Genomic DNA, 18,941 nt, shown 5'->3' with positions numbered 1-18,941 from the left:
TTTTTAAAAAAGATATTTATTAAGATTTTCAAAATATTACTAAAATAAAAAAAGAAAAAAGAAAAATGCAAAATAAAAATAGTTAAAAACAATTCAATCTTTCAATGACTTATCTTTCATTTGCTTATTTCCCGGACCTCCTCACGCCTCCCTTTTCTGTATTCCAGTTCAGTTTGTTGGTTCAGCAAATCCCTCCCCTCTTTATTTATCCTAGTCTTCAATCTTAAAATATTGTGACATTGAATTTTTACCTATTAATAGCCCATTTTCTCATATTCCCTTATAGCATTACAGCTATAAACCACTTAGTTTCTATCCAACATCATTCTAACATTCATTAATTTTACAATATTTCTGTAAATAGTCTTTAAACTTTTTCCAATTTTCTTCCACCGACTCTTCTCCCTGGTCTCGGATTCTGCCAGTCATTTCTGCCAGTTCCATATAGTCCATCACCTTCATCTGCCATTCTTCCAAGGTGGGTAGATCTTGTGTCTTCCAATACTTTGAGATAAGTATTCTTGCTGCTGTTGTGGCATACATAAAGAAAGTTCTATCCTTCTTTGGCACCAATTGGCCGACCATGCCCAGGAGAAAGGCCTCTGGTTTCTTCAAGAAGGTATATTTAAATACCTTTTTCATTTCATTATATATCATCTCCCAGAAAGTCTTAATCCTTGGGCACGTCCACCAAAGGTGAAAGAATGTACCTTCAGTTTCTTTACATTTCCAACATTTATTATTGGGCAAGTGATAGATTTTTGCAAGCTTGACTGGTGGAAAGATGTTAAATTATTTTTGTATGCCACAACTGCTGCTCGTATTTTGTTAGCTAAAAAGTGGATAACCCTAGAATTACCAATGATAGGAGAATGGCCGATGAAGATGATGGATTTTTCAGAGCTAGCCAACCTAACCGGAAGAGTCCACAACCAGAAGGAGGAGGAGTATCAGGAAGATTGGATTAAATTTAATGATTACTTAGTTAAATATGTTAAGTTGAACTAACTGAAAACAGCTTGCAGATGCTTAATTGGCTTAGGATTTTAAGTTAAGTGATGAATTAATATGTTTACTTTCATAACGTGAAGATCTAAGGATGTTAATGTTTAAGTTAAATTTTATAAGAAGTGTGAGTTGGAAAACCGTTAAAAGGATATGCAATGAAATTCAACCAAGGGGAAGCGAGGAAGTCACTTAACAATGTTAATAAGTGTAATTTTTAATAAGGGTATGATTTATGTTCGTTTGTCTTATGTGTTTGCTTGTTTGTTTGTTTGTTTGTTTGTTTATAATGTTGTGAAAACTAATAAAATAATTGGGGGAGGAGGAATCCTCCAAAGTCAGCCAGCCGGCTTAGGGAGGTTCCACGCGGGTTTGCTTTCAGGGCGAGCGAGGCGGAGGGGTCTCCTCGCAGCCTCCGGGAAGCTGTGCAAAGCAAGGGCTCCAAGACAGGGGTTGCCCGCCGCCCCATTACCTCCAGGGGGAGGACCGGGAGGAGGAGGAGCTCCCCAACCGGAGCCACCGCCCCTCCGCCGCGGGGAAAGGCGGAGTCCCAGCCTGACATCACAATTCCCCTCCCCTCCGCGCCGGGCAGGACAGCAGGCAGGCGGCTGCGGAGCGCCTGGGCGCCTTTGTAGCGGTGCCGTCGCTTCCCCGGCCTGCCGAGCGCGCCGCGATGCTGCGCCCTCGGATGCCGCGCTCGGAGCAGCACTGACGGCGCGCACCATGAAGGAGCTGCCCGGCGCCTCGCTGCAGAAGGCTTGCCGCCTGCTGGTCATCTTCTGCGTCCTCCACCTCCTGGCCGTCGTCTTCTACTGCTTGGCCGGCAGCACGCTCAGCTTCCAGTGGAGCCTGGAAGCGGCGGCGCCCCGCGGCCCGGCGCCCTCCCGGAGGGACCCCGCGGCCCCGGCGCCCAACGCCTCCAAGCCGGACGCCTCTTGCCCCGAGCCTTCTCCGCATCTGGGTAAGTCCCGGGCTCGGCCGAGCTCTCGCTCTCCAGCTGGCGTCCTCGTGTTTCCCCCACCCACCCTCTCCATCGCCAGCCCCGACGGCCCTGTGCCCACCACGCTGCCGTCGCGGGTCCCCCCCCCTCCATCTCCTTAGCCTCTCTCCTCCTGAACCCCACGCGCTTCCCCGGCTCTTCCTCCCAGCCCCCCACTTTCTCCCCCCCCCACCCTTTCCTGTTCCTGCCTCCTCGACGGCCCGTCCTTCTTTCGGAAGCCTCTTCTCAACCCGGGCGCGGATTCGCGGGCGCCTCTCCTTTCACTTTTATACCATCCCTTTTTTTCTTTGCTTTGGATTAAACCTAGCGGAACTTTCCCCCGATAATAAACAGCTAGCGCGCTGGGTTCGCAAGTTTCTTCCCTAGTATGGCTTGTTACACAAACTGGGCTCGGTCTCAACCGTCTAAAAACAGCGAGCAAGCTTTTGAGTTCTTCAGAGTTCTTCGTCGGGCTAAATAGTACATGAAACGCGGTGGGTGGGTGTGCCGAGGAGCACAATGCCCCATAGCTTTTGTATCCCTTGTAAAGCGGGTGAGGAGGGGCATCTTTTACCCCATAAAGTCTGTCTGCGCTCTTATTTGGGAGAGGGGGGGCGCCCAGCGGAGCTAAGCGGGAGCTCTGCGTAAATACGCACAGGATCGGACTGCGTGGCTGCTTAGCGCCATTGCTCACTTGCGCGCAGGGAACCTCCTTTGAGTTCAGTGGGACTTGGGCTGAAGTAAGCGTGCTTCGAAATGGGCTGTTGCTCATACTGTAACTTCCTCTTCTGCTACAGCCTCCCCTTTCCTCCCTCAAAGCTCCCCCCCCCACCTTTCCGGAGTCGCTCTTGGTAGCTCTAAATCTGTCTTGCTGAAGTGCAACTTCACAGCCCCACAGTGCAACTTCTGACAATGTTTGTGAAAGGAATATAAGTGGATGAATCACATGTGCCACGTTGCTGAAGAGGCACTTCGTCCTCACCCCTAGACAAACATGTTCTCTCCCCTTACAGAAAGAGAGGTGTCGCTGGTTTAACTTTTTAATTTTATGCGTAGACAGCTTTCTGGACCCGCCACTGAACCCTGTGAGCAATCTCCATTTCTGTAACGTTCTGGATCTTTCCCACTGGAAAGAGAGCGAACCTCTTTAGCAAGTGTGCCAAAAGTGGTCCAGCGTATGGCATATTGCCATGCTAGTATGCACTGCTATAATATCCCCCTGCCTCTCGTCTGCTGAACCAGGAACCAGCAGAAATGCAGGCCTCAGTCTGCTCCATGGCTGGGCCAGTGAGCATGCAACTCTACCTACACTTCCTGCAATACTTTCATATTCATACAGTTTGCTTTGTTCATTATTAATTTTGCAGGTTTATAAACTGCCTCCCTGAAGTTGTGTACAATAATTTTATAACCTAGTCATATTTTCTTTCTACCATTGTAGCCTCCTCCTCCTCAGAATAGTTTGTTAGACATCATTTAGAAGCCAAACAACTCAGGGGACGTGCTAGCCCAGTGGATACCGTATTTTTCGCTCTATAACACGCACCCGACCATAACACGCACGTAGTTTCTAGAGGAGGAAAATCCGTAGGCATGCCACCCATAGGCATTCCCTCCATAACACGCACAGACATTTCCCCTTACTTTCTAGGAGGAAAAAAGTGAGTGTTATGGTGCAAAAAATACGGTATGTTTCCTTCGAATAAATGATCCCTATGCAGCAGCAACAGGAACTATGATTCTGTAATGTTCTTGCTCTCACCCGCCCACATTTCTGCATTCAGTTTTAATCTTAAGCGTGATTGCCACACTCTAGCATCACTGTGCATGTCATGGGTGAGCATGCTGGTGTCTCAGGAAAAACAAGCCAGAAGCTTCTCGGAATTGCCAGAGTTAGGTTTGCAGTTTTGGAGGTACATGTCCAAATGGTATTTGTTCCAGTTCTAATATCCAGGGCCGTCTTAAGCGTATGTGGTGCTGGGATGCAAAGATCCACCCTGCACCCCCCCCAGGTTGCCCAGTCCCAGGCGCGCAGGAGGGCGGAGCCAGCCAGCCGCCTCAGTGTCTGACTGGCTCAGTTGCCCCCAAACTCATGATACAGAGCCGCCCGCTGTGGCGCTCCGACCAAGGGGCAGGCTCTTCCCCAGACTGAACTCTTGGGCCCTGGACTCTTGGCCTGGCACCCCTGAGAGCCCGGCGCCCGGGTGCCCTGCACCCCTAGAGCCTATGGGTAAGATGGCCCTGCTAATATCTTTAACATCCACCTTGCTGTTTCTATTTACAGTGGTGCCTCGCAAGACGAAAAGAATCCGTTCTGTGATTCTCTTCGTCTAGCGGTTTTTTCGTCTTGCGAAGCAAGCCCATTGACGGATTAGAGGATTAGCGCTATTAGCGGCTTTTAGCGGCTTATCGGCTGATCGGATCAGCTGATAAGCGGCTTAGCGGCTTAGAAAAAGGGGGGAGGGGGAAAAACCCGCAGGAACTCGCAAGACATTTTCGTCTTGCGAAGCAAGCCCATAGGACATTCGTTTTGTGAAGCACCTCCAAAACGGAAAACTCTTTCGTCTAGCGAGTTTTCCGTCTTGCGAGGCATTCGTTTTGCGGGGCACCACTGTATTTTCACTTCTGTGGAATATTTCCCTGATCATCATGCATGTGCCCTGGATGCTCCTTTAGCTCAAGGGTGGCAAACTGGTTTTGGTTTGGGTCCTGCATTCACCCTCCTCAGCTGAGCTGTACAGATCAGCTTAAAGGGAGCTATTACAGCTCCCTGCTCATCAAATGAGTGGTCTGATTGCTATAGGGCAGAACATTTGCTTTCTTATCAGGTCACTGAGCTAGGCCATGGGCATAGGTATAAGGGTAAAGGGACCCCTGACCATTAGGTCCAGTCGCAGATGACTCTGGGGTTGCGGCGCTCATCTCGCTTTACTGGCCGAGGGAGCCAGTGTACAGCTTCCGGGTCAGGTGGCCAGCATGACTAAGCTGCTTCTGGTGAACCAGAGCAGCGCACGGAAACGCCATTTACCTTTCCACTGGAGCGGTACCTATTTATCTACTTGCACTTGATGTGCTTTCGAACTGCTAGGTTGGCAGGAACAGGGACCGAGCAATGGGAGCTCACTCCGTCGCGGGGATTCGAACCGCCAACCTTCTGATAGGCAAGCCCTAGGCTCTGTGGTTTAACCCACAGCGCCACCCGCGTCCCAGCCATGGGCATAGCCAGGATTTATTGGGGGGGCAGGCTATTCTTTAAGCAGTCATTTTGTAAGGTTTTCAGATATCGTCCATGCTGAATATTTGTCCCTTGACCCCAGAAACTGTGTTTTCCTTAGCAAGTGCTTGAATTTGTTGCCTCACCTTGCTTAGAGTTACTTTTTTTAAAATGTCCCATGCATAGTTACAATGTGAACAGGATAGATACTGTGTGAGGAAATGTATACAATACAAATAGGATAGAAACACTGTTTTAAAAAGAGAGAGAGGAGGAAATGTATACAGTGGTATCTTGGGTTACAGACTCTTCAGGTTACAGACTCCGCTAACCCAGAAATAGTACCTCAGGTTAAGAACTTTGCTTCAGGATGAGAATAGAAATCGCGCAGCGGGAGGCCCCATTAGCTAAAGTGGTACCTCAGGTTAAGAACAGTTTCAGGTTAAGAACGGACCTCCAGAACAAATTAAATTCTTAACCCGAGGTACCACTGTACATTAAAAGAAACAAGAGCCCCGTGCTGGATTCTAGATTTTCTCAACCATTTCAAATAGGGTTTAGGCCTGGTTTTGGCACAGAAACTGCTTTCGCCACCTGTATAATGATCTCTGAGGGACTGGGGAAATGCGTCTCTGTTAATTCTCCTTGACCTCTCGCCAGCTTTCGATACCATCGGCCATGGCATTTCTCTGGAGCAGCTGTCTGGGTTAGAGGTGGGTGACACCCAGAGGGTGTTGCCTGGGGAGTGTTCTTCAGTGGGGTTCCTCAGAGTTCAGTTTCATCCCCTGTGCTATTTAATATCTATACGAAACTGCTGAGTGGGGTTATCTGGAGGTTTGGAGTACATTGTCAGCAATATGCCAATGACACACAGTTCTGCTTCTCCTTTACGTCCGCAGGTGAGGCACTGGAAGTGCTGGTCTTGCCTCAATAATGGATTGGATGAGAGCCAACAAACGGAAGCTCAATCCGGATAAAACTGAGGCACTGTTAGTGGGTGGATTGCTAGACCAGATGGCTGGGAGTTTGCCTGCTCCTGATGGGGTTACACTTCCTCTGAAGGAGCAGGTATAGTAGTAGTAGTAGTAGTAGTAGTAGTAGTAATAATAATAATAATAATAATAATAATAATAATAATAATAATAATTTATTTATACCCCACCCATCTGGCTGAGTTTCCCCAGCCACTCTGGGCGGCTCCCAATCAGGTATTAAAAACAATACAGCATTAAATATTAAAAACTTCCCTGAACAGGGCTGCCTTCAGATGTCTTTTAAAGATAGGATAGCTACTTATTTCCTTCACATCTGAAGGGAGGGTGTTCCACAGGGTGGGCGCCACTACCGAGAAGGCCCTTTGTCTGGTTCCCTGTAACCTTACTTGTCGCAGCTAGGGAACTGCCAGAAGGCCCTCGGCGCTGGACCTCAGTGTGGGGGTGGAGACGCTCCTTCAGGTATACAGGACCGAGGTACATCGCTTGGGGGATACTCCTGGATCCTTTGCTGTCACTTGAGGCTCAGGTGACAGATTGAGGTTGAATCCTGACAAGACAGAAGTACTGTTTTTGGGGGACAGGAGGCGGGCAGGTGTGGAGGATTCCCTGGTCCTGAATGGGGTAACTGTGCCCCTGAAGGACCAGGTGCACAGCCTGGGAGTCATTTTGGACTCACAGCTGTCCATGGAGGCACAGGTCAAATCTGTGTCCAGGGCAGCTGTTTACCAGCTCCATCTGGTACGCAGGCTGAGACCCTACCTGCCCGTGGACTGTCTCGCCAGAGTGGTGCATGCTCTGGTCATCTCCCGCTTGGACTACTGCAATGCGCTCTACGTGGGGCTACCTTTGAAGGTGACCCGGAAACTACAACTAATCCAGAATGCGGCAGCTAGACTGGTGACTGGGAGCGGCTGCTGAGACCATATAACACCGGTCTTGAAAGACCTACATTGGCTCCCAGTACATTTCTGAGCACAATTCAAAGTGTTGGTGCTGACCTTTAAAGCCCTAAACGGCCTCGGTCCAGTATACCTGAAGGAGAATCTCCACCCCCATCATTCTGCCCGGACGCTGAGGTCCAGCGCCGAGGGCCTTCTGGCGGTTTCCTCATTGTGAGAAGCAAAGCTACAGGGAACCAGGCAGAGGGCCTTCTCGGTAGTGGCGCCCGCCCTGTGGAACGCCCTTCCAGCAGATGTCAAAGCAATAAATAACTACCTGACATTCAGGAGACATCTTAAGGCAGCCCTGTTCAGGGAAGTTTTTAACGTGTGATATTTTATTGTATTTTTGGTTTTTATGGAAGCCGCCCAGAGTGGCTGGGGAGGCCCAGCCAGATGGGCGGGGTATAAATAAATTATTATTATTATTATTATTATTATTATTATTATTATTATTATTAGTGGCCTCGGTGGCACCAAACACCTTCCATCAGGTTTGGCTGGTGGCCCAGCCATGCCCCTATCTGGACGGAGATAGCCTAACTACTGTTGTCTATGCTCTGGTAACCTCTAGGTTAGATTGCTGCAGTGCGTTCTACATAGGGCTGCCTCTGAAGATGGTTCAGAAACTTCAGCCAGTGGCCAGGTTGCTCGCTGGAGCAAAAAGTTTTGAACATAGTTTTGTTCTGAAACTTTTGCAGGTCTTTTCGTGGCTCAAGATGAAGCAGCTGTGACTTTGTAAGCCTTGGCTGAATCTGATTCCAACCCTCCATGTTGTTGTGGGATATGGTGCACTTTTATTGGTTGAAATCTGATTTATTGTTTCACTTGTATGTTTGTTTCGTTAGCCACCCCGGGAGCAGCAGCTGGGAAGGGTGGGGTATCAATTTCCCTAAATTAAGAAAAGAAATATCTGGCTTATGTTATTTTCCACTTCTCCAGCTTCTAGAGATTTTATATATTTGGTACATCCTTGTGTCCTTTATGCTGTTCCTGTTAATTGTACTTTAGTCCCGTTCCCACCCAGCGTTTATATATATGTCTAGTATCGAGGACTATATATATTAAAGTGATGCTTCATGGGCTTCTTCTTAGCAACTTAGACAATCAGGCTTTTGCTGCTCTCCCTTGCAGGCACTGTTTTGTTCCATACTCACTTCAGTAGTTGTTGTTCCCAGAACTGGGTGTTCCTAGACATTTGCTACAATTTAGGAAGCCCCTTTTCTTCTCTTGCCACAGTTCCTGAAACAATAATTTATTATTAATCTGTGCTTTGTTCCAAGTTACAAATTTGTTCCAGTATACAAATTTTAACAACAATAGTTTTTGGAATTTGATGGCTTGTTAAATACTAAAGTTATTGGTTTCATTTAAAACTTCTGGGCAGACTGGTACCAACTGAGAATGTTACTAAGGAACTTGATTCAGCTGGCACTCTGCATGTGCCCCAGAACAACATGATTCCTTTACCTTTAGGTAGCTGTGTATTTGGCATTCTGAGAGGAAGCAGACCTTGGCATAGGCTCAGTGGCGTAGCGTGGGTTGTCAGCACCCGGGGCAAGGCAAGTAATTTGCGCCCCCTAACCCGTGGATTTGCGCCCCCTAACCCTAACCCCCAGATGTTGCACCCGGTGCGGCCGGCCCCCCTGCACCCCCCCACGCTACGCCACTGCATAGGCTGGTTGCCCTTGTTGATAAAGCGAGGACTTGTGTACATGGGACTGAACTGTAAGAACTTTGGATGTAAGAGCGTACTTGGCAGAGTTTAATGCCCAAATAATGTCTTCCTTGTACATGGAAGGTGTTTACTTTCGCCATACATAACAAAACTTACATAAGTAAAGTGCTGAAGGGTGATCACTTTGGCGGGATTTGGTAGCTTCCATTATGCAGTCACATTACGTTAGTTTGGAGGGATTATTCCGGAAGAACTTCTGGGGTCAGTGTGGAGGACAGCGGTGGAAACTCTGGAACATAAAGTGTTGCGGTGTAGTCTATTTAATTGCTGTGGACATAAATTTATAGCAAAGTCTTTGGGGAAACAAAAGGTATTGGGTAGGTGACTGCTTGTATGCTTGGGACTGTGAAATGTGAGAACTCTGGATGTATGTAATACTTAACTCTGCAACTTATCATTTGTAGCAACTGCCAACACAGGCCCATGCCTCTACTTCGGAGTTAGACAACATGGTGCCATACAAGAGTGCCAACTTGAAAAAAAATGGGGGGGCAGGCAGTGGCGTAGTGTGGGGGGTGCAGGGGGGGCGGCCGCACCGGGCGCAACATCTGGGGGTTAGGGTTAGGGGGCGCAAATCCACAGGTTAGGGGGCACAAATCCACGGGTTAGGGGGCGCAAATTACTTGCCTTGCCCCGGGCACTGACAACCCACGCTACGCCACTGGGGGCAGGTAAGTCCCACTCCTCATAATTGATCACATGACGTGGCACGCACACACCATTTGAATGGCAGTGCCCATCAACTTTGGGACGGGTGTCCAAAGTTTTATGGGGACAGGGCTGAAGGGGCCTTGGTCCCTAGGAGTTGGCTCCTATGGTGCCATATGTATGTATGTATGTATGTATGTATGTATGTATGTATGTATTACGGTCCAGAGACACAACAAATCGTTACAAAGCAATGCAGAATTCAGACAGCCTCCCTCCAGGCTAAACAAGCATTTTGTTCGGACTTAAAGATAGGGATCATTGGTTCTTGCAGCCACTGAAATTTTTTTTGCCACTGCTAATGTTCTAGTGTTTGTCCGGTCTTCCAATAGGAACCTGACATAGTGAGCCTCTGATTTTCCCGGGAAAGGTACCAGCAAGGGTAATATCAGTTCAGCCCTGGCTTGCTCATATTTCGCACAGTGCAGCAAAATATGTTTTATATAATCAATGTCTTGAGCGCGCACAGACACACACACACACTACAGCTCCCAACACCTCTGACTATTGGCCATACTTCCAGTTCCCACATGGGTTGTTTTTGTCACGCAAGACCAAATCCAGTCACAAATTGAGAGACTCAGTTGGCTCTTGCCTCTCAACTCTGCCCCTTAGGGCAGCCTAACCTGTCTGCACTGGTTGTGACTCGGCATATATTTTGGAGTGCCTCTTCCATTTAGCGTCATCCTCAGTCTAAACGCCTTCTGTGCTGAGGTGTTCCTTCCCCTCAGTAACCTGTGCCTTTAGCAATGTGTCTCGAAGTCTCCAGGCTCATTCCCATTTGCGCTGGGATTTCTAGGTCCATGTCCTGTTGCTTTTTTTTGTCCCATTGCTTTTTCTGGGAAAGCCACAGCTTATTATGGGTGGCTTCCAGCTCACATAAAACATAATAAAACGTCAATCATTTTAAAAATCTGCACAAAACGGAAATGTGAGTGAGCCCCCATTTGGCTTAGCTTTTTGTGTGTAGTGGAATCTCATCTCTTTGATCCAAGCTGGTTTCTTCCCATGTGCTCTAGCTAGTCTCCTCTGCCTCTTCTACTTTATTCTCTAGCCTATTTTCTATGTTTCTCACTCTCCTCAGGTTAGTCAGGAAACTTCAGGGCGCGACGCAAGCCTCATGTTCTCCCTAAAGGAATATTTTTTTCTCTCACCCTCTTTTGAAAATGTATTGGGAGGATTCCAAAGAACCCAAGTTGTTTGTTTAGACCCTGCGTGGAGCTCAAGTGGAATCTATGAAGTTTGGCATGCCTTCCGTCTTCCCATTGCAGCCAACGTCCTGAATTATCAACAGTCTGCTTTTGAATATTGGCGGAATGCCTATATAAGCTTGGTGTCCCGTTGCTCAGAGAGGTCTGTTCTGCAGCTACAGTGAAGCATGGAGAAATCCACCGCTTTCTTTCTCCTCACCTTGGAATAGATAATGTGGTCCTTTTCTTCCTCCCTCCTCTGTTGCTCAAGTCATGCAGTTCTTCTGCCTTTGTGGAGTGCAGACATGGTTTGGGGCTGGGTTACTTAAAGGACTGCTGTTATCGAGCCTGCCCAGACTCTGAAGATCTACACTGGAGATCAACACATTGGCATTACCAGCACTATGCTCTAACCAAATGAGCTTTTGCTTTGGTTTACTTCTGTTAGGCTTTTGATCAGTGGCGTAGCGTGGGTTGTCAGCACCCGGGGCAAGGCAAGTAATTTGCGCCCCCTAACCCGTGGATTTGCACCCCCTAACCCGTGGATTTGCGCCCCCTAACCCTAACCCCCAGATGTTGCGCCCGATGCGGCCGGCCCCCCCTGCACCCCCCACGCTACGCCACTGCTTTTGATAGTGCTATGAAATGGCTGCCTAAATGGTCCTGCGCAGTATCTGTACTTGGCTTTCTCTCTTATATCTATTTTGAGCTTCTTTGTGGAGCAGGGTTCTTTAAAAAAGCAGATTATAAGTCTTTTAAATAAATACAATCCATCTGGAAGCTCTAAATGAATGTTTTGGAGTTTGTTGACAAGATTGGCAATATTCTCTTTTCATTTTCTCTCTTACATAGTGTGTTAATAGTTGATAGGTTTTATCACTCTCCCGCTTAGGTAGAAGTACAGTTGTTTACAGTTGTTTATTGTAGCTCATGGCTATTAGCATTTCTTTTATATAAATTAAGTCCAACCAAGCTCTAGTTCTCTCTAACTTAGCTTATATTTCAAAATCTAAATTAGTTTTATATGTGAACTCAAATATTTTATTCATTTTGGTCAGTTTTTTAAAAAATCTTTATCTTCCCCCACCCCCATAATTGGGAGAATAGCTATATAATTAAACCACAAATATACATCCTTTAACGTGTCCAAAATTGTTCCCCAGTCAAATTCACCTATGAAACTGATTACAGATCTTTTTTATTGTTTTACTTTCCTTGTTTTATGTTAGTATTTTAGAATATAAAAGTGTTCCGTTTACATTGGAAGAGACCAGTTTTTATTGTATTTGCATATTCTGCTATTACTTTGGGCCTTATCTCTATGTTGTGCATCATAGCAACAGTAAATGAAACCACTCAGACCTTATCTACTGTAGTAACCCTGAGGGAATATGAACTAAAAGTGCAACTCTTTACCTTAAGATTGTAAAAACACAACTTGTTTGAGAAACGTAAGTAGCAGTTCCCATTTATTGAATCAGATCAATGTTAATCCATTCATGGAAAGTTCAAGGGAACATCTCGGGTCCAGTTGCCAGCATCTCCCGGTAAGGAGTGTGAGAAAACACCTCCTGAAACTCTGTCTGGAAGGCTGCTGCCAGTCAGTGTAAACAATACTGAAGCAGACCTAACTTCCTAATTTTCAAAGATTAGAAACACTGTCATTAATTTGGCATTTATAGATGTGGAGAGTAGGGTGGGGCAGTGTTAGAAACTCAAATATATAAGCTAGGCAAGGTTGCAGCCACCAAAATAGAATATTCTTGCCATTTTGGGGCAAGACAGCTCCAAAGTCTTATTTTTCAAATGATGGACTGACTGTGACTGATTATCAGTTAAACATCTGGCTAGTTCAAGTGAGAACCATGAGCTAGGTTAAGAACTTGAGAGAACTTTGAGAAGAAAAGTCACTTGATCCAGGGACAGTCTACATATATATTGGCCTATTATGCCTACCTCTTTTTCTTAATGGTGACACGGACCATTCATAATGTAAGAATATTCTGCGCAATTTGTGAGCTGGGCAGTGGGATGGGCTGTGTGAAGACAAGATACAATAATTAGGTATAACGTTGTTCACTGCTTCTGTTCAGGCCATGCGAAAAAGCATTTTGTTTCCAGAAATTCATTCCAGTGCGCTGGCTGAGACTCTGACTGCCTGCACACTGTCTCAGCAGGGTGGTACATGCATAGTAGAGTGTTCCATTTATTGGTAATTAATGCCACATGCTTCATCTACATGGGCTTGTCCTAGTTTTTCTTCATGCTAAGAATGCAACAGAATGTGGAAAATAACTACAAACTAGAAGAACAAATTACAGTCATAGCTTGGAAGTTGCACGGAATCTGTTCCGGAAGTCCGTTCGACTTCCAAAACATTCGAAACCAAAGCAGAGCTTCTGATTGGCTACAGAAAGCTCCTGCAGCCAATCGGAAGCCCTGACAGATGTTTGGCTTCCAAAAATAGTTTGCAAATCGAAACAGTCACTCCCAGGTTTGTGACGTCTGGGAGCCAAAACGTTTGGGAACTAAGCTGTTTGACTTCCAAGGTATGACTGTACTGCAATGCATCCCTCTCACTCAGGCAGACTTGCTGCTGTTCAGGGTGCCAGCCAGACTGACATGCTGTCCTCCAGAAAACTATAAAGTAGAGTGGAGGGTTAAACAAAGCAACTTGCTTTTTCCCTCCCCAAGATTTCCCAGTTCCCATACCCAGTGGACACTCCAACATTCTGCAGTTTTGGGGGACTATGAGGCACACTTAATCCTTGCTGGTGATGTAAACAAAATCTGCTCCTTTTTCCTTATGGGGTATCCAAGAGCCCGTATAGAGTCCTTAAGTGGGTTCCCTATCAATAAGAGAAAATAACCAGAGATTAGGGATGTGGGTGGCACTGTGGGTTAAACCACAGAGCCTAGGGCTTTGCCGATCAGAAGGTCGGCGGTTCGAATCCCCGTGACGGGGTGAGCTCCCGTTGCTCGGTCCCTGCTCCTGCCAACCTAGCAGTTCGAAAGCACGTCAAAGTGCAAGTAGATAAACAGGTACCGCTCCGGCAGGAAGGTAAACGGCGTTTCCGTGCACTGCTCTGGTTCGCCAGATGCGGCTTAGTCATGCTGGCCACATGACCCGGAAGCTGTACGCCGGCTCCCTCGGCCAGTAAAGCGAGATGAGTGCCGCAACCCCAGAGTCATCCGCGACTGGACCTAATGGTCAGGGGTCCCTTTACCTTTTTAACCAGAGAATATTGAGAAGTAAAGCAGCTAGTAAGCCTGATCTTTATTAAACTGTTGCAACAGGATGCTCACTGCCCCCCTCCCCACGCAGAAGGGAGGAGGAACCCAGAACAAAGGTGTGCAAGCCCTTATATAGACTTTTGAAATTGCCCACCCTGTAGCTCAAGACCACCCCCAAAAGCACCATACATACATCACAGAAGGAGGCAGTCTACAACAGAAATCCTGTCTGCCAGAATACCTGATAATGGCCAGTGACTGCTTACTTGGGCAGCCTGGCCATTCTTTGGTGATGGTAAATACTTTAATTCCTGAATCCAGGTCACAGGCTCACCCTATTCATACACAAAGATGCCCTAAAGACAGGTAAGCAAAAGACAATGGAGGAGAGTTTTTCCCATTTCCTTCCTCCTTGCAGAGAAACATTTGAGGTCAATTTCGAAGAGTCAAAATGGTTTCAGGATTGTTCTCCTGTACTATTTCAGACACCTGGTTTACATACTTTGTAAATTTATGAACATTTAATTTATACATTTGAGACCATAAATTCTTATAACACTGGGCTCTCAGGTTCCCCTCTCTCCATTAAACCATTTTTTATTCTAAAAACACAAGAATACCTTTGGAGTCCCTGGAGTATGTAGAAGCAGATTGTCTTATTTGTAACCGCTTTTTTTGCCTCCAAACGGTAAGCACTTGACTGTCTGAGCTTGCTGTAAGTATGCACTCCCCGTTCCTACCTGCCGTTATCCTCCCTCTTATTATAAGCTTTGTGTGTTTGCCTGTGTGTCTGTATTTGCGCGTGCTTGTTTATACTTGCATTAAACATGTATGGTGATAGATGGATGCCCAATGTGTACATCTTTTCCACTACTTTAAGTTGCACACAATGAGAACCATTGCTTAGCCCATTTTTTAATGCAATAATGGTCTGGTTTTGCTAAATGTCTTGCTGGAAGGGGTTAATATGAGTGAAGTTACTAGGTCCAGAGCAGCCACCGTGATCTTGGCTTTGCCTTTTGTGTGTTCATGTGAAGATTAGTGCCTTTGCTGTTAGCTGTCTTCTTGGAATAATAATAATAATAATAATAATAATAATAATAATAATAATAATAATTTATTATTTATACCCCGCCCATCTGGCTGGGCCTCCCCAGCCACTCTGGGCGGCTTCCATAAAAACCAAAAATACAATAAAATATCACACGTTAAAAACTTCCCTGAACAGGGCTGTCTTCAGATGTCTTCTGAATGTCAGGTAGTTGTTTATCGCTTTGACATCTGCTGGAAGGGCGTTCCACAGGGCGGGCGCCACTACCAAGAAGGCCCTCTGCCTGGTTCCCTGTAGCTTTGCTTCTCGCAATGAGGGAACCGCCAGAAGGCCCTCGGCGCTGGACCTCAGCGTCCGGGCAGAATGATGGGGGTGGAGACGCTCCTTCAGGTATACTGGACCGAGGCCGTTTAGGGCTTTAAAGGTCAGCACCAACACTTTGAATTGTGCTCGGAAACGTACTGGGAGCCAATGCAGGTCTTTCAAGACCGGTGTTATATGGTCTCGGCGGCCGCTCCCAGTCACCAGTCTAGCTGCCACAGTTCCCTATCCTCCTTGGCTTATGCAAATAACTAACAAGATCAAACAAATTGGCCTAAAGCCTGAAAATCTTTTTATTGGAACTCTGAACAAGGCAAAAGCAATTATCACTCGGAGACTTTATGATATCGAATTGCAACAAGAAGGCGCCCTACTCCCGGAGACGTGTAGATGTTTCAAAGCTTGGCCTAATTTTGCAGCTGCCCTTTACTTAACTAACATCACTAACGAAGCCTATAGATGGGCTTTCTCTGGAGCCCGCTTTGAGACAATGCCCTCAGCAGTGCTGTACGGCAAATTCACGCGGGTTCCAATGCAGGCGCGTCTCTGCTCTTGTATGTCTAATAAGGTAGAATCTGTCACACACATTCTTCTATTTTGCGAATTTTATAGTGAAGAACGAGTTCAACTTATTTTAGCGCTCCTATCAAAATTTATACCCCTTCAATATTATTTGGAATCCTCCCCCGAAATTCTTCGAAAATACCTCCTGGAAGATTCCTCAAGCTCAATATCATATGAGGTGGCTAAATTTTGCACTTTAGTAATTAGGAAGCGTAAATCCCTTCTGTTGAATGGCACACTGCGAAGTTCCCTTGTGTAACCTTTTTTTTTCTTCTTTCCCTTTTCTGAGGTTGTTGTTGATTTCTTGTTGTTTGATCTTGTGGTGTTTAGCGTCACTGGCTTTGGCCGCAATAAAACTTGAAAACTTGAAGGAGGCCAGCGAGAAGGTCTTTGTTTTCTTTAACGTCACATTTATGTAGATTGTGTTTCTGTTCCTGTTGTACATTTACTTTGAGCTTGATGATGCTGGTGTTCTACTGTTTTTGTGTGTCCCCAACGGTAGTTTATCCATAATCCATTTGTGCAATAACGAAGGTAATCATTAGCAACTCCCCTTGTCCTTTCCAGTCTTGCCTCCTTCCAGTCTAGAAATGCAAAAAAAAATACTGAAATGTATTCCTGAAATGGCACCTCCATCCAAAGATAGGAGTGCCTTCTAAACCCAGCTCACGGACGGTCCAGGAATCAGCGTGTTTTTACATGAGTAGAATGTGTCCTTTTATTTAAAATGCATCTCTGGGTTATTTGTGCGGCATAGGAATTCGTTCATTTCCCCCCCCCAAATATAGTCTGCCCCCCCCCCAAGGTCTGAGGGACAGTGGACCGGCCCCCTGCTGAAAAAGTTTGCTGACCCCTGTACTAAATGATAGTCATAAAGTTCCTTGTTTCAGTGTTGCAGGTTTGGGACTCACAACGTTCTGCTATATCTGTGTATATATAGCAAACAACGTGTGTGTGTGTGTGTGTGTGTGTGTGTGTGTTCTCTAAAGGAATCTAATGCAGTTATTGAGATACCGTATTTTTTGCACCATAACACTCACTTTTTTCCTCCTAGAAAGTAAGGGGAAATGTCTGTGCGTGTTATGGAGCGAATGCCTGCGGGTGGCGGGGGGGATCTGCTGCAGTCGTGAGCAGAGGATCCATAGTTCCCCTTCCTTCCCTCCTCCATGGTTACAAAGCATGGATCCTCAGGATTTTTGCATTGGGCTACTCCAAACTCACTGCCAGATCACATGTCTGTGGCCACAGCATGAACCACAAAAATCATATATCCACTATTTCGTTTAGAATATTTTTTTTCTTGTTTTCCTCCACTAAAAACTACTTGCGAGTTATGGTCTGGTGCGTGTTATAGAGCGAAAAATACGGTAATTCCTTTTCCAATGCAATGTGGCTTTCCTTGACTCCTAGCTTTCCATAAATTGCTTTGCTGAGCTGCTGCTGACTGAACTCTGATACTATCGCAGCTGAAATGCAGCACTGGAGTTTGTTGTTTTGACCTTGTGTTGTTGAGGAGACTAAATATATCCGCTGCCCGATAAGGACACGCAGTATGGAAACTTCAGATGGGAGGCAGGCTCAGGCCTGCACAACTTGTGAACCACTAAGCCAAACACAGCCCACAAGTCACATTTGTAGACACCCCCTCCCGTGCTGTTGCCCCTACCCACCCCCCAGCAGTGAGTATTCAGACATTCTGTGCTTCTGCCCATGGAGGTTCCATCTAGCTATCATGAATATTAGCCAGGAATTTGCCTTGTTTAAAATCAATGATGCAAGTGTGGTTGCAGCAAATTCAACATGTTAATGATTTTTCCTTGGGTCCCAAGTTCCAGTACGGTGGTACCTAAGGTTACAGACGCTTCAGGTGACAGACTCCGCTAACCCAGAATTAGTACCTCGGGTTAAGAACTTTGCTTCAGGATGAGAACAGAAATCGCGCGGCGGCAGCGGGAGGCCCCATTAGCTAAAGTGGTGCTTCAGGTTAAGGACAGTTTCAGGTTAAGAATGGACCTTCCACTGTATGGTGGAACCTTGGTTCTCGAACGTAGTCCATTCAATTCCCGAAAGGTTAGAAAACCAAGGCATGGCTTCCGATTGGTGCAGGTACCCCAGAAACAATAGCTGGCAGTTGCACTGGACATTCGGCTTCTGAAAAATGTTCAAAAACCGGAACACTTACTTGCGGGGTTTTGGCGTTCGGGAACATGCGCTAGTTATGTTGGAAGACGTAGGGTAGTTTTTTTCTGCATAACTACTGAACACATGAACAGGCACATGGACACAGATGTACCCGTGAAGAGTGTGAATACTGGAAACATGCTCAGATGCACTCCGGTATTTAGCAACATTGTTTGTGTGTGCAGAGCCGAGCGTGACCTTTAGCATAGACAGTGTATGCTCCAATCTGCTCTAATTGAAGAGTGCGCCTCTCTCATCCATGTCTGTCGTCATTCACTAGTTTTTCCAGAATTGTGGCCATGGGCGTTTGGTTGCAGATGGGACTGTATTTATAATGTGGATAAAAGTCCTCTTGTGAAATAGTTGAGGCTGTTGAAAATCTGCTCCGTTGCAAAAACTGGGGAAAACTCCCAAATTAAGCAAGCCCGCTATCTTGGCTTTTCCTGTTCCCGGACTTCTCAGCGCTTTATATCTTGGCATAGTCTAAGGTTACCTTGATTTGTGGATGATTAATTATATTGCATAAGAGCAACTGTGCAGGCGTGTCTTGTTTTCCATATTATGTACTGTATGCTGTGTCAGAGTGTCCCAGGAAGGCAAACTTTGAAAGAATTATCCCTGCCCCTTGTGCTTCAGCAGTTTGATGTGGTCTTCACTATTAATCAGATCTGTCGCAGATTGGAGTGTGTGGACAAATGCAACATTCTCTGAGTGATTTTCCTCTGTCCTCTTTTACTGTCCCGGTGGTTCTAGCCTGTAAAGGGAATTGGGGGTTGCTTGTGCATAGAGGGTGCGGATGCTCTAGGCAACGTTCCCTGGCTAA

The 18,941-nt window shown here is 46.3% G+C and overlaps 1 protein-coding gene across 1 annotated transcript in view; it reads left to right on the top strand.

The window, feature by feature from the left end:
- The first annotated feature begins 1,611 nt into the window (after positions 1-1,611).
- The window catches only part of B4GALT1 (beta-1,4-galactosyltransferase 1), a 47,889-nt gene continuing 30,559 nt past the window's right edge, over positions 1,612-18,941 (top strand). Inside the window, exon 1 of the mRNA XM_082205126.1 lies at positions 1,612-1,966. Within this exon, the coding sequence (XP_082061252.1) occupies positions 1,729-1,966 (238 nt within the window). The 5' untranslated portion in view covers positions 1,612-1,728. The remainder of the gene's footprint in view (positions 1,967-18,941) is intronic.

The sequence above is a fragment of the Podarcis vaucheri genome, assembly GCF_965113315.1.
Source record: "Podarcis vaucheri genome assembly, chromosome: 17".
NCBI classification, from domain to species: domain Eukaryota; kingdom Metazoa; phylum Chordata; class Lepidosauria; order Squamata; family Lacertidae; genus Podarcis; species Podarcis vaucheri.
Note: the sequence above shows the minus strand (reverse complement) of the source record. Positions and strands in the feature narration are given on the sequence as shown.